The following is a 13,963-nucleotide window of genomic DNA, read 5'->3' as shown; positions in this document are numbered from 1 at the left end:
TTTTATACTGAAACACTCTCACTTGTACTTCAGAGCTCTTTCAGTTTGTCTTCAGAGGACGAGCGATAGAGGGGAAAAAGCAGTGTGTAACTTGCGAGCATGTTATTGTCGAGCGAAGTGGGCCATGAGGGATGTTGGGGGGGGGGGGGTGCAATTGTGGGAAGGATGGGTGGGGGCTGTCGTGGGGGACATGAGCTCATTCGGCAGCTTTCTTCTCAGCCAATCCCTGTGTGGCTGCTCTGGTCGGTGCTGGCCCCGCCCTCTGCATACGCCCTTCTGTGTACCCCCCCCCCATTTCATGCTCCCTGCTCGGTCATTGCAGGAATTTTTCCACTTGGTTGAGAGGGAAGGCCGCAACCAGCTGCGCTTCCATTCTTATTGTGTTATTGTTATCATCATGATGATCATTATTTGATATTGATGATTAATCCCTTTGTCTTTGCATAAGTGTTCACAACGATGATCGGCCAAACATCTTCAGTATTCCTCTCCCAGTTCGACCTTTTCCACCGTCTCGACTGCGGCGTCCAATAACGCATGAGGACACCGAGTACTGCCGAACGGACCATGTGCATGTAGCACATGAGGCCTTTATGTAATCACCGCCCCCTCCCTCTTACATACGTGGTGGGGCCTGCAAGTAAATCAGGTCAGGTGAGGAAGACGGGGCCAGACAGCTGAAGCGCTGCCTACCCCGCCTTACGTTTGTGTACAGTAGCAAAACAAAGTGTTTTGCCGTAAGTATCGATGGTTGGTTAACGCCGAGCACTACGACTACCCGATACTTTAAAATAATGCTCATATTGGCATGATACGGAATCCACACCCTTGATATAAACACACACAGCATAACAATAAGAGCGAAACCAGAACGACCTTCAGACAGCATGCTGGCTTTTAGTAAATCACGAAGATTTAAGTGCAACCAGTAAACATCGCCTGTTTGTGTACATAAACCAAATTGGATTCACTCCTTTGTCTGTGCATTATTCAGGGGGGGGGGGGGGTTTATTGATACAGAGACAACATTGTTTCCAGTACTGCTTAGTAAATAATCATGAGAGCTTTTCACAACACGCGTCTCCTCTAGGGAAAAAAAAAAGCAGCATCGATGTGTGTTTATTGACAAGCTCTCAGATAAAGCAAGTCTTATGCTCAGGGTACACTAGTTAATTTCACGTATGATGTATAATGGATAAAAGTGTGTTTGAAGAGCGTATATGTGTGACTCGTAATGAGGAATGAAATATCTGCGCTGAATGCTTCTCATGCAATAACAGGAAAACATAAAAGTAGTGTTGGCAGCGACAAAGGTATCTCTGTCAACTATTTTTTTTTGCCTCCGAGAAGTGTTTCCTGAGTCCTTTCACTCGCTTGGCATGGGTTGCTCCCAGCTATGTGTCTTGTTTTTTTTTTTTTTGCATCATAGCGGCAAGCTGTGACATTCTGCAGATACAGAGCGAGATCACGTCAAGGAACCAAAGATTTCACGGGCCTGGTTTCATCACAGCCAGAGTTGGATTGTATTCGTTTGAGTGTTTGATTGTTTCCTCCCATTTCCTCCACTTGCAACACAATGGAGAGACATAATTCAAGGTTTTACAGCCTTTACATGACAACAAACTACTAATATGCAGCCATCTTGTTTGCACGGGCCTAAATTAAGAGCACAAATGCTTGCATCGCTGAATAAATTGCTCAGAATCTTTCAACTTTTTTTTGATAGATACTTTAGACACGATAGTTTTATGTTTATTTAATTTTTTGAAAAAATTTAGAAGCTCCTTTGGAGTTAAACAGGGTGCTGCTGTCTTGTGGATGTAACTAGTCCGCCTGTCCACAAGACGGCGGTCTTGCGCATTTCCGGCTAAACCGGAAACGGAAGTAAAAGACACATACGCTATAACGTGCTAGCATGGATTGTTAGCTTCTATTACGCTACAGTGAGTGAACAAGTCCCAAGCAAGAATGGCAGACGTCGACGTCGACGAGCTTTCCCAGCTCGAATTTTTATCTTTGGTGTCCAAAGTGTGCACGGAGCTCGACAACCATCTTGGAATCAGCGACAAAGATTTAGGTTTGACCACCACGTCAAAGAATCGAGCTAGCTAAAGCTAACGCAGCTCCATCTTTTGTTTACTAGTGTTGTATCGCTGTGTTTCATGGTGTTAAAGAATTGATTTAGCCTTATTGTGTACGACTTGCTTATGATAATGTTAATGTTTGCTTTCTTGTATTTTAGCTGAGTTCGTCATTAGCCTGGCGGAAAAAGAACCGACCTTTGACGGATTTAAAGCTCTTCTGCTAAAAAATGGAGCCGAATTCACAGTAAGTGCGCCTCATCGAAGAATCTGTTAGTATTGACCTCATATTGGTGTTATTTTCTTGATAGGACTCTCTCATTGGCAACTTGCTCAGGCTCATTCAGACCATGAGACCCCCGTCAAAATCGTCCACAAGTAAAGGTGATTTAACATTTATTACCAGCGCTGTCTAGGCATTCATTCTATTGCTGTGTGAGATGACACGAATGAGGACAACATCACAAATGAATCTGTTTATGTCGTTATAGCGACTTCTGAAGTTCAGAAGCCAACGTCAGAGAAGGACAAGCTGAAGGAGCTTTTCCCTGCGCTTTGCAGACCAAATGAAGCTCCACCGGTATGAGCATGACAGCACCCACTCAACACGTGATTTGAACCTAGGGCACTGAGTGTTTTTATTTTTTTTGTCTTCTTCAGAAAGTCATGGACGAAGAGGACGTGAAGGTCGCGGCCGACGCCATTAAAGAACTGGAGATGTTCATGCCCAGCGTGAGCGGCACAGATACCAAAAGCGAGCGTAGCCGCGTGGAAAAGAGCAGACGACGCAGTCGGAGCAGAAGCCGGGACCGACACAGACACCGGGATCGGGACAGGGACCGCAGGAGGCGCCACCACTCACGCTCCAGGTCCAGATCTCGCTCCAGAGATCGTGATCGCCACAGAGATAGCGAACGCTCAAGACGGCGAGAGCGATCATCCCGCTGGAGCGAGCGCTCGCCAAGCCCCCGAAGAGACCAAGACCGAGACTGGAAGGACAAGCATGTGGACCGTCCGCCCCCGGAGGAACCCTCTGTGGGCGACATCTACAATGGAAAGGTCACCAGCATTATGCAGTTTGGATGCTTTGTCCAACTGGAGGGTCTCAGGTGTGTCCTGCAATAATGATCCCGCTTTGATTATTTCTTGGACGAAAACTGTATTGTTAATCAAGTGCCTGTTCTCTTTCTGCAGGAAACGATGGGAAGGTTTGGTGCACATTTCTGAGCTACGCCGAGAAGGACGAGTGGCCAACGTGGCCGACGTGGTCAGCAAAGGGCAAAGGGTCAAGATCAAAGTCTTGTCCTTCACTGGCTCCAAGACCAGCCTCAGCATGAAAGTGAGCAAACATCGCTATTCCGTCGTCCGGCAAGAAGCCGTCGGCATGTCAACATTCCTCGTCACTTTCGTCTTGTCATTTTAGGATGTGGATCAGGAGACGGGCGAGGACCTGAACCCCAACAGGAGGAGGAACGTGGGGCCCGACGGCAGCGAGGAGGTGAACATGAGAAACCCCGACGGGCCCAGCAACCTCAACCTTGGCCCCGCTCGCGAACTGGAGCAGGATGACACGCTGGAGAGGAAGAGGCTCACCAAGATATCTGATCCAGAAAAATGGGAGATCAAGCAGGTTGGTTGAAAGCGATGGAATGCAATAGAGCTGTAATGCCACCTAGTGGCAGAAAAAAAACGAAACACGAATTTAGCGCACTGCTACAGCTTTTTATCAATGACCTGAAAAATACAACAATATTTGTATTTGGTCCCTGCACAAACGGTTTATTTTCTAGTTACAGTTACTGCTTCTATTCCTAACCAAGGCTTTTTATTTCCCCAGATGATCGCCGCCAACGTTTTATCCAAGGAAGAATTCCCCGATTTTGACGACGAGACGGGGATCCTTCCCAAAGTTGACGACGAAGAAGGTAAAGCAAGAGGTTGCAAACCGTCGAAAGACATAACACTCAGCGGATCTTGCGCGGCGCTTTCCCAGATGAAGACTTGGAAATTGAGCTGGTGGAAGAGGAGCCGCCGTTCCTGAGAGGGCACACCAAGCAGAGCATGGACATGAGCCCCGTCAAGATTGTCAAGGTGCAGCCCGTCGCAACGCATCATCGACTCGCTGTTGCACAAACGCGCTGACGTTATGCTAACGCGCGTGCGCAGAATCCCGACGGCTCGCTGTCCCAGGCGGCCATGATGCAGAGCGCCTTGGCCAAAGAGCGACGGGAGCTGAAGCAAGCGGCGCGCGAAGCGGAGATGGACTCCATCCCCATGGGCCTCAACAAACACTGGGTGGACCCACTTCCCGACGGTAAGTGCTCCCGCTCTCTTCCCGACTTGCATACGTATGTATAATATATGAGAACCGCTTCCCGGGAGGCGCTGTGGTGGAAATATGCGTATGTCAGCTGCGCTTTCCAGGACATGAGAAGCCGAAAGCAGGGTTTGAAAGAGAGCGTTTATTTTTTATTTATTTTTTTAATGCATCTAAAATGTATTAACTTCTTTTATTTTACACTTCTCTTGAGAATGTTTACTATGCGTCATTTTAAATCTGAACAAATGTGCGTCGCCTTGCAGCCGACGGCCGGCAGATCGCGGCCAACATGCGCGGCATCGGCATGATGCCCAACGACATCCCCGAATGGAAGAAGCACGCTTTTGGCGGCAACAAGGCGTCCTACGGCAAGAAGACGCAGCTCTCCATCCTGGAGCAGAGGGAGAGTTTGCCCATCTACAAGTTGAAGGAGCAACTCGTTCAGGTTCCCTTTCGTCACCTTCAACCTTCCACCCTCGCTTTGTCTGGCTTGCCGAGGTCCCGCTTTGTCTCGCCGCAGGCCGTCCACGACAACCAGATCCTGATCGTGATCGGGGAGACCGGTTCGGGGAAGACCACGCAGATCACGCAGTACCTGGCGGAGGCGGGCTACACCACCCGGGGGAAGATCGGCTGCACGCAGCCCCGCCGTGTGGCCGCCATGTCTGTCGCCAAGAGGGTCTCAGAGGAGTACGGCTGCTGTCTCGGACAGGAGGTGCGCCTCGGAGAAACGCCGCTTGCGCTTTCGATGTCCTCGCTCAAATCCGTGCCGTCGCTCTCCTTAGGTGGGCTACACCATCCGCTTTGAGGACTGCACCAGCCCCGAGACGGTGATCAAGTACATGACGGACGGCATGCTGCTGAGGGAATGTCTGATCGACTCGGAGCTCGGTCAGTACGCCATCATCATGCTGGACGAAGCCCACGAGAGGACCATCCACACCGACGTCCTCTTTGGTCTGCTCAAGAAGGTAACCCAGCACAAGATCTTGGATGTTTTGTCACTTTGATTTGACTCTTTGAAAAATCCAACTTTGTGGCCAGACGGTGCAGAAGCGCACGGACATGAAGCTGATCGTGACGTCGGCCACGCTGGACGCCGTCAAATTCTCCCAATACTTCTACGAGGCGCCCATCTTCACCATCCCGGGAAGGACGTACCCGGTGGAAGTGCTCTACACCAAAGAGCCCGAGACCGACTACCTGGACGCCAGCCTCATCACCGTCATGCAGATCCACCTAACCGAACCTCCCGGTACGTAAGGCTCCATCAACTCTGCCGTCCTCCGAGCCACATCAGATCCTGACATCCCCCTCCTCCTTCAGGTGACATCCTGGTCTTTCTGACCGGACAAGAAGAGATCGACACGGCCTGCGAGATTCTCTACGAGCGCATGAAGTCACTCGGCCCCGACGTTCCCGAACTCATCATTCTGCCCGTTTATTCCGCGCTGCCGAGCGAGATGCAGACCAGGATCTTCGACCCGGCGCCGCCAGGCAGCAGAAAAGTACGTTTAGGAACTTTCAACGCACGAGTGGCTCAAGTTAGAGTAGTCTTACCAGAGAATAAATTACTTCAAAAATAGTCATCCAAATAATTACTTGAGCATGAAGGTCAAAATTTGCACTCTCGTTTCTGCCAGGTCGTCATAGCGACCAACATCGCCGAGACGTCGCTGACCATCGACGGCATCTACTACGTGGTGGACCCCGGCTTCGTCAAGCAGAAAGTCTATAACTCTAAGACTGGCATTGACCAGCTGGTGGTGACGCCCATCTCGCAGGTAGCTTGCCGCCACCCCCGCTGCTTCTTCTCGTCAGCCGATGAAATATATCGGACGTCTCTCGTAGGCTCAAGCGAAGCAGAGGGCGGGCCGCGCCGGCAGGACGGGCCCCGGCAAGTGTTACCGCCTGTACACAGAGCGAGCGTACAGGGACGAGATGTTGACCACCAACGTGCCGGAGATCCAGAGGACCAATCTGGCCAGCACGGTGCTCTCGCTCAAGGTACACGCACAGCACACGCCGACGACACATGGATGTTGCGTCGATCTAACGCATTTGCGTCCTCGTCCACCAGGCCATGGGCATCAACGACCTGCTCTCCTTCGATTTCATGGACGCTCCCCCCATGGAGACGCTGATCACGGCCATGGAGCAGCTGTACACTTTGGGGGCGCTGGACGACGAGGGGCTGCTCACGCGACTGGGAAGGAGGGTGAGGACCATCGCCAGGAAATCGCTTCTGTGATTTGATTTTTTTGGGGAGGTTCCTGATGAGCCCCGCCTTTCCATCCAGATGGCGGAATTTCCTCTGGAGCCCATGTTGTGCAAGATGCTGATCATGTCTGTGCACCTGGGCTGCAGCGAGGAGATGCTCACCATCGTGTCCATGTTGTCCGTGCAGAACGTCTTCTACAGGCCCAAAGTAAGACACCATCAGACCTCCTTATTTCGTTGACACGTTTGTTATTTGGGCCTGTTGTGAACTTCTTTTGCGTGTGACACAGGACAAGCAGGCCTTGGCGGACCAGAAGAAGGCTAAGTTCCATCAGCCCGAGGGCGACCATCTCACCTTGCTGGCTGTCTACAACTCGTGGAAGAACAACAAATTCTCCAACCCTTGGTGCTACGAGAACTTTATCCAGGCTCGCTCGCTGAGGAGAGCGCAGGACATTCGCAAGCAGATGTTGGGCATCATGGACCGGTCGGTACATTGATGACATGACACTTGGTTAAAAATGCATTCAAAGGAATAACGTCTCATAAGCTCTAACTGTTGCTTCTCAGACACAAGTTGGATGTGGTGTCTTGCGGTAAAGCCACTGTGCGAGTCCAAAAGGCAATCTGCAGCGGTTTCTTCCGCAACGCCGCCAAGAAGGACCCTCAGGAGGGCTACAGGACTCTCATAGACCAGCAAGTGGTCTACATCCACCCTTCCAGCGCTTTGTTCAACCGCCAGCCTGAATGGTAATGGTTTTTTCAAGGCTAGCCCTATTTACTTTTTTTAAGATACCTTGCCAAATTAAACTTTCATTTTCCACCGTGACAACTTTTCCTTTCCATCTTCAGGGTAGTCTATCACGAGCTGGTGCTGACCACCAAGGAATACATGCGTGAGGTGACCACCATCGACCCACGCTGGTTAGTGGAGTTTGCGCCCGCCTTCTTCAAGGTGTCCGACCCGACGCGCCTCAGCAAGCAGAAGAAGCAGCAGCGCCTGGAGCCTCTCTACAACCGTTACGAGGAGCCCAACGCTTGGAGGATCTCCAGAGCCTTCAGGAGACGCTGATAACTTTTTGTCAACGTGGTCGCTTGGCTGAGTTCACTTTTAGACTTTGCATTATTACTTGTATAAAAACAAAAAAAACATTACATTAGAAATGTCTTCTTTTAAAAAAAAAAAAAAAAAAAAACTTCTCTTTACCAAAAAATGCATATTTAATTGATTTGCCTGTCGTAAAAAAACATGGAAACTGTTCCAAAAATCGTGATTTTTTTTTTGTGCATACAGTACATGCCCGTCAGTGTATAAAGTCGTTTATTGTTACAAAATGGATTGAATTTTTTTTTTTGGGGGGGGGTACTCAGGACTGTAGTAATTCAGTTAATGTTTGATAAGCCATAAAAATCACAAAACTCGAGGATATCAAAGACAACAAAAACTAACAAGTTAAACTTTTAAGTTATAAAGTGTTCAATCAGGTAAATATACTCTCTTATACAGGAAAGATAACCACAAAATTATTAATACACTGAAATTGGTTTTTTCCCTAATATTATATATGTTGTCTTGTCAATAGAGGGCAATGTCTAGTGCAACCGCTTGGTTTGAGTGGAGCGCAGAAGAAGAGTCACTTCCGTCCAGTACCTGGAACAGTAGGTGGCGGGAATTCCCCGTTAGCTAGCCAAACGAAGTACAATCCAAAAAGAAGAAGACATCATTTCGCACAACAAACATGGCGATGCTAGATAGTCTAAAACATTTGGAGTATTTATCTTTGGTATCCAAAGTGTGTACCGAGTTGGAAAACCATCTTGGAATAAGCGAAAAGGATCTTGGTATACCCCAATGTCTTTTGGCTAACAGCTGTACCAATTAGTCTTTATGCCAAATGTTTTGCTAACATTTTCTTGTTCCACAGCTGAATTCATTATCAGCCTCGCAGACAGTCACTCAACATTTGGAGAGTTTAAAGCTGCCTTGACACAAAATGGAGCTGAGTTTACTGTAGGTATCATTCAAAATTGATTATTTTCAGTGGTAACTGAACAGTCAGTTCAATATTGTCTTTCAGGAAACACTCACGAAAAACCTATTTAGAATTATCAAAACCATGCAAGCGTCCACGAGTCAAGGTAGACATTTTCCTCGTCCTGTGTGGTGTTTTAAAATACGAACATTGTTACAAGTATTGAATATATTGGCTGTATCCCTCTGGCTCACAACAGCACATCAGCAAAAACCCAATAGTGAGCAAGACAAGCTGAAAGAAAAATATCCCGCTTTATGTCAACCAGATGATCCCGTGTGGAGGGTAAGCTATGGAACTTCACTTAAAAAAATATTCTATTTGTGTTCTTAAATTACTTAACACTTGTAAATGGTGGTGGGGGGAATGTAGAAAGGGTTTGTCTGACGTTGTTGTCATTATTGTGAATTTCTGTCCATAAAATTACATCACGTCAGCTCAGTGCAAATGATGAGCAGGTTGCCGCAGCAGCCATGAAGGAGCTGGAGATGCTCATGCCTTCCTCTGCATCTGGGTGAGTTCAATACATTAACAATAAAAACTCAACCACTTTAGACAAAACCCAATCTCGTCAGGTCCAGCACAAAAATACAGTAAAATATGTTTGATACATTCAGTAGGTAACATATCAAGTTTATGTACCATTAGTATCACAAAGAGCAGTCAGAAACGACGTTGGTCCGGGTCGAGAGAGTGCGAAGGCAATACGACCGGCAAGCGGCAACGGAAACGACCATCCCGCTGGAGCGACCGACCGCCGAGTCCGCCGGGAGACGCCGCAAAGGAGGAGGCGGTCCCGGAGCCGAAGCCCGTCGAGCGGCCTCTGTCCGATGTTCCCGTGGTGGGCGACATCTACTGCGGCAAAGTGTCCAGTGTGATGCAGTTTGGATGCTTTGTGCAGCTGGAAGGACTTCGGTACGCCAAATATTTGCGGAACATATTTGAATTATCAATCGATCAACATGTTCAAAAGAGGGATGTTCTCCAATAATAGACTAAAATGCATGCAGGAGGCGCTGGGAAGGCCTGGTGCACGTGTCGGAGCTGCGCAAGGAAGGCCGAATAGCAGATGTGTCGTATGTGGTCAGTAGGGGACAAAAGGTCAAAGTCAAAGTGCTGTCCATGACCGGAACAAAGGCCAGCCTCAGCATAAAGGTCAGTCTTAGGAGGAGGAAAAGAAACAAATCAACTCGTGACAGAGATGCAAACATCATTACAGGACGTCGATCAGGAAACCGGAGAGGACCTGAACCCCAACCGCAGGAGGAACTTTGAAACCGGTACGGGTGCCGGGGATGGGGAGAACGCCCTGAGGAATCCCGACTTTCCTGTGGAGGTCTGCGTGGTGGAGAGCGAGGAGAACCCGAGCGAGCAAAAGAAGATGGCCCGCATCACAGACCTGGAAAAGTGGGAGGTCAAACAGGTCAGCATCTAAGACAAATAAATTTGATTCCTCTGAAACTTTCTGACTGGAACTCTCTTGTTATCCTCATCCAGATGATCGCCGCCAATGTTCTCCTGAAGGAGGAGTACCCGGAGTTTGACGAGGAGACGGGAATCCTTCCAAACTTAGACGACGAGGAAGGTAATTATGTTGATGACTTTTTAAATTTTTTATTTTGTGGTCACATGCCCGTGTTGACCTCGTGGCAATCATGTGACCAGACATAGACATTGAGATCGACCTGGTGGATGAGGAGCCCCCCTTCCTGCAGGGTCAGACGCGGTGGAGCAACAACATGAGTCCCGTCAAGATCGTCAAGGTACTTTATCATCATCATCATCATTATTATTATTATTATTACAAAGTGAAGTTTCCTTGCTATGACAGAAATAAATGGACAGTCAAATGGTAGTGTCAACAGTTTACCACTAGAGGGCAGTAAAGGACTGTAACAAGGGGTTCTGGACTTGCATTGGCTTAAATAGCATATCACATTCAACAAAGATTTAAAAAAAAATCTTTCATGAGTGATTTATATTAAACTTAAGATTGTTTTCTGCTTGCTAAGTTATAGTTATTTTGTGTAAAATAAATTTTTTGTTCATATTTATGGGTGTCTGGAATGGTTAAATTGGATAACCATTATTTCCTATGGAAAAAAAAATATATATCTTTGGAGTATTTGTGATGCACCTCATGAGCGTGTGTACCTAAGAAAGTGGCCAACGATGTCTATTTTCTCTGTTTTTAGAATCCCGATGGCTCGCTATCGCAGGCAGCCATGATGCAGAGCGCCCTGGCCAAAGAGCGTCGCGAGCTCAAGCAGGCGGCTCGCGCCGAAGAGATGGACCGCATCCCGACCGGTCTCCACAAGAACTGGATCGACCCAATGCCGGACTGTAAGCGTTGAAAGTTTTCAGCGCTGGAAGTGACTACGATTTTGACTCACTCTGTTCTCCCGTCGCAGACGAGGGTCGGCAGATCGCCGCCAACATGCGTGGCATCGGCGCCCTGCCCATCAACGTTCCAGAGTGGAAGCGGTACGCCTTGGGGGGGAACCAGGTGTCGTACGGCAAGAAGACGGAGCTGTCTATCCTCCAGCAGCGAGAGAGTCTTCCCATCTTTAAGCTCAAGGAGCAGCTGGTTCAGGTACAAAGTGTCTCTTGCACAATCATTAACTCCAATCCTGCCCTGCTGATTTTTCTTTCCTCACTTTCCACAGGCAGTCCACGACAACCAGATCATGATCGTGGTGGGCGAGACCGGCTCGGGGAAGACCACACAGATCACGCAGTACCTGGCGGATGCGGGATATACGGCGCGGGGGAAGATCGGCTGCACGCAGCCCCGCCGCGTGGCCGCCATGTCGGTCGCCAAGAGGGTCTCCGAGGAATACGGATGTCGGCTGGGCCAGGAGGTGAGGGAGAAGCCGCCTGACATGTGAGCAGTGTCCAGGAGGTGGCAGCAATCCATAAAACCATACTGTGATTTGGAGAGAAGTCCTCCATCTGACTTCCTGTTTTTTTTTTTTTTTGTTTTTTTTTTAGGTGGGCTACACAATCCGTTTCGAGGACTGCACCAGCGTGGAGACGCTGATCAAGTACATGACTCACGGAATGCTGCAGCGGGAATGTCTGATCGACCCCGACATGAGCCAGTATTCCCTCATCATGTTGGATGAGGCCCACGAGAGGACCATCCACACAGACGTCCTCTTCGGACTGCTCAAGAAGGTAACCTAGCACAAGATCTTGGCGGCGTGAAGGATTCGGACCAGAATGGCGAGCGCCTTCTCTCTTGCAGACTGTGCAAAAGCGCAAGGACCTGAAGCTGATTGTGTCGTCGGCCACGTTGGACGCCGTCAAGTTTTCGCAGTACTTCTTCGAGGCACCCATCTTCACCATCCCAGGGAGGACGTTCCCCGTGGAGATCCTCTACGCCAGGGAGCCCGAGACTGACTACCTGGATGCCAGCCTCATCACCGTCATGCAGATCCACCTGACTGAACCTCCCGGTACGTAAGGCTCCATCAACTCTGCCGTCCTCCATTTAGATCCTGACCTCCTCCTTCTCCTTCAGGTGACATCCTGGTCTTTCTGACTGGGCAGGAGGAGATCGACACGGCCTGCGAGATCCTCTTTGAGCGCATGAGGATGCTTGGTCCTGATGTTCCCCAGCTCATCATCCTTCCCGTTTATTCAGCACTGCCCAGCGAGATGCAGACCAGGATCTTTGACCCGGCACCACTTGGCAGCAGGAAGGTAAACACCCGAACCGTGATGTAGCGAGTGATTACTGGAAAGAGGGGGGGGGGGTGAAGACTTGTTTGGAGTAAATGCCAGTTTCATACTTGTTTGGGGAGAAAGTTGTATTTATGTGAGGACAAAAATTCAAACAATTAAGATTTTATTTTGGTGTCAAACAGCTTTCAATGTTTTGGTTGTGATGCCAGGTGATCATCGCCACAAACATCGCAGAGACGTCCCTGACCATTGACGGCATCTACTACGTGGTGGACCCCGGTTTTGTCAAACAGATTGTTTACAACTCCAAGTCAGGCATCGACCAGCTGGTGGTGACGCCCATTTCGCAGGTTTGTACATGAAGATCGTTACGACGTTAAGCAACTTAACCGTATGCAAATAGCCACCATCATGCCGTTATGTGCAAATAGCCATACGTGAGCTCATGGACAAGTTTGCGATGCAAATGATGTGTCGTTCAGGCACAGGCCAAGCAGCGTTCAGGCCGAGCAGGCAGGACGGGTCCCGGCAAGTGTTACCGCCTGTACACGGAGCGAGCGTACAGGGACGAGATGTTGACCACCAACGTCCCGGAGATCCAGAGGACCAATCTGGCCAGCACGGTGCTCTCGCTCAAGGTACACGCACAGCACACGCTGACGTCGCATTGATGTCGCACACATTGATGTGCGGGGCTTCAACGCATTTGTGTCCTCGTCCACCAGGCCATGGGCATCAACGACCTGCTGGCCTTTGACTTCATGGACGCTCCCCCCATGGAGACGCTGATCACGGCCATGGAGCAGCTGTACGCTCTGGGCGCGCTGGACGACGAGGGGCTGCTCACGCGACTGGGAAGGAGGGTGAGGACCACCGCTAGGAAGACTGTGATCTGATTTTTTGGAGGTTCCTGATGTGCACCGCCTTCCCATCCAGATGGCGGAATTTCCTCTGGAGCCCATGTTGTGCAAGATGCTGATCATGTCCGTGCACCTGGGCTGCAGTGAGGAGATGCTCACCATCGTGTCCATGTTGTCTGTGCAGAACGTCTTCTACAGGCCCAAGGTACGTGCTGAACAAACGTTCTGAATAAGCAAATGAACACGGCGAGCTGACACGCAAGCGTGCGTGACTCCCATTGTCAGGACAAGCAGATCCAGGCAGACCAGAGGAAGGCCAAGTTCTCCCAGCCGGAAGGCGACCATCTGACCCTGCTGGCTGTTTTCAACTCGTGGAAGAACAACAAATTCTCCAACCCTTGGTGCTTTGAGAACTTCATTCAGGGCCGCTCGCTCAAAAGAGCCCAGGACATCCGCAAGCAGATGTTGAGCATCATGGACAGGTGAGTGCGGCCAACTCCTTTCATGCCGAGGATGGAGAAAATGTTCAATGTCCGTTGCACAGACACAAGCTGGACCTGGTGTCTTGCGGCAAGTCGACCCTGCGCGTGCAGAAAGCCATCTGCAGCGGTTTCTTCCGCAACGCTGCCAGGAAGGACCCCCAGGAGGGCTACCGGACCCTCATCGACCAGCAGGTGGTCTACCTCCACCCGTCTAGCACGCTCTTCAACCGCCAGCCCGAGTGGTGAGTTTTCATCAGGGTTACTATAGGTTTCCATTTGT

The 13,963-nt window shown here is 49.6% G+C and overlaps 2 protein-coding genes across 2 annotated transcripts in view; both read left to right on the top strand.

Annotated features, from left to right (window-relative positions):
• The first annotated feature begins 1,848 nt into the window (after window positions 1–1,848).
• On the top strand, window positions 1,849–7,956 carry dhx8 (DEAH (Asp-Glu-Ala-His) box polypeptide 8). Its single transcript, XM_085904819.1, has 22 exons — window positions 1,849–2,077; window positions 2,243–2,328; window positions 2,393–2,465; window positions 2,573–2,661; window positions 2,742–3,190; window positions 3,276–3,420; window positions 3,505–3,711; window positions 3,919–4,006; window positions 4,075–4,172; window positions 4,248–4,395; window positions 4,665–4,846; window positions 4,922–5,116; window positions 5,187–5,372; window positions 5,446–5,656; window positions 5,728–5,909; window positions 6,045–6,185; window positions 6,253–6,408; window positions 6,482–6,619; window positions 6,701–6,829; window positions 6,912–7,108; window positions 7,192–7,371; window positions 7,474–7,956. The coding sequence occupies exons 1-22, from the start codon at window positions 1,969–1,971 to the stop codon at window positions 7,691–7,693; spliced, it is 3,609 nt and encodes a 1,202-aa protein (XP_085760945.1). The 5' UTR covers window positions 1,849–1,968; the 3' UTR covers window positions 7,694–7,956.
• Window positions 7,957–8,095: 139 nt separating this feature from the next.
• LOC147039365 (ATP-dependent RNA helicase DHX8-like) overlaps window positions 8,096–13,963 on the top strand; it is a 30,040-nt gene continuing 24,172 nt past the window's right edge. The window contains exons 1-22 of the mRNA XM_085904821.1: window positions 8,096–8,463; window positions 8,547–8,632; window positions 8,700–8,760; window positions 8,854–8,939; window positions 9,092–9,168; window positions 9,303–9,569; window positions 9,665–9,809; window positions 9,874–10,077; window positions 10,152–10,239; window positions 10,320–10,417; window positions 10,850–10,997; window positions 11,066–11,247; window positions 11,321–11,515; window positions 11,646–11,831; window positions 11,902–12,112; window positions 12,178–12,359; window positions 12,551–12,691; window positions 12,824–12,979; window positions 13,067–13,204; window positions 13,278–13,406; window positions 13,487–13,683; window positions 13,746–13,925. Coding sequence (XP_085760947.1) covers window positions 8,361–8,463; window positions 8,547–8,632; window positions 8,700–8,760; window positions 8,854–8,939; window positions 9,092–9,168; window positions 9,303–9,569; window positions 9,665–9,809; window positions 9,874–10,077; window positions 10,152–10,239; window positions 10,320–10,417; window positions 10,850–10,997; window positions 11,066–11,247; window positions 11,321–11,515; window positions 11,646–11,831; window positions 11,902–12,112; window positions 12,178–12,359; window positions 12,551–12,691; window positions 12,824–12,979; window positions 13,067–13,204; window positions 13,278–13,406; window positions 13,487–13,683; window positions 13,746–13,925 — 3,260 coding nt within the window. The 5' untranslated portion in view covers window positions 8,096–8,360. The remainder of the gene's footprint in view (window positions 8,464–8,546; window positions 8,633–8,699; window positions 8,761–8,853; window positions 8,940–9,091; window positions 9,169–9,302; window positions 9,570–9,664; window positions 9,810–9,873; window positions 10,078–10,151; window positions 10,240–10,319; window positions 10,418–10,849; window positions 10,998–11,065; window positions 11,248–11,320; window positions 11,516–11,645; window positions 11,832–11,901; window positions 12,113–12,177; window positions 12,360–12,550; window positions 12,692–12,823; window positions 12,980–13,066; window positions 13,205–13,277; window positions 13,407–13,486; window positions 13,684–13,745; window positions 13,926–13,963) is intronic.

This window comes from Syngnathus leptorhynchus, chromosome 22 (assembly GCF_054491065.1).
Source record: "Syngnathus leptorhynchus isolate UIUO chromosome 22, UIUO_Slep, whole genome shotgun sequence".
Taxonomy (NCBI): Eukaryota; Metazoa; Chordata; class Actinopteri; order Syngnathiformes; family Syngnathidae; genus Syngnathus; species Syngnathus leptorhynchus.
This window is presented reverse-complemented; position numbering and strand designations above follow the sequence as displayed.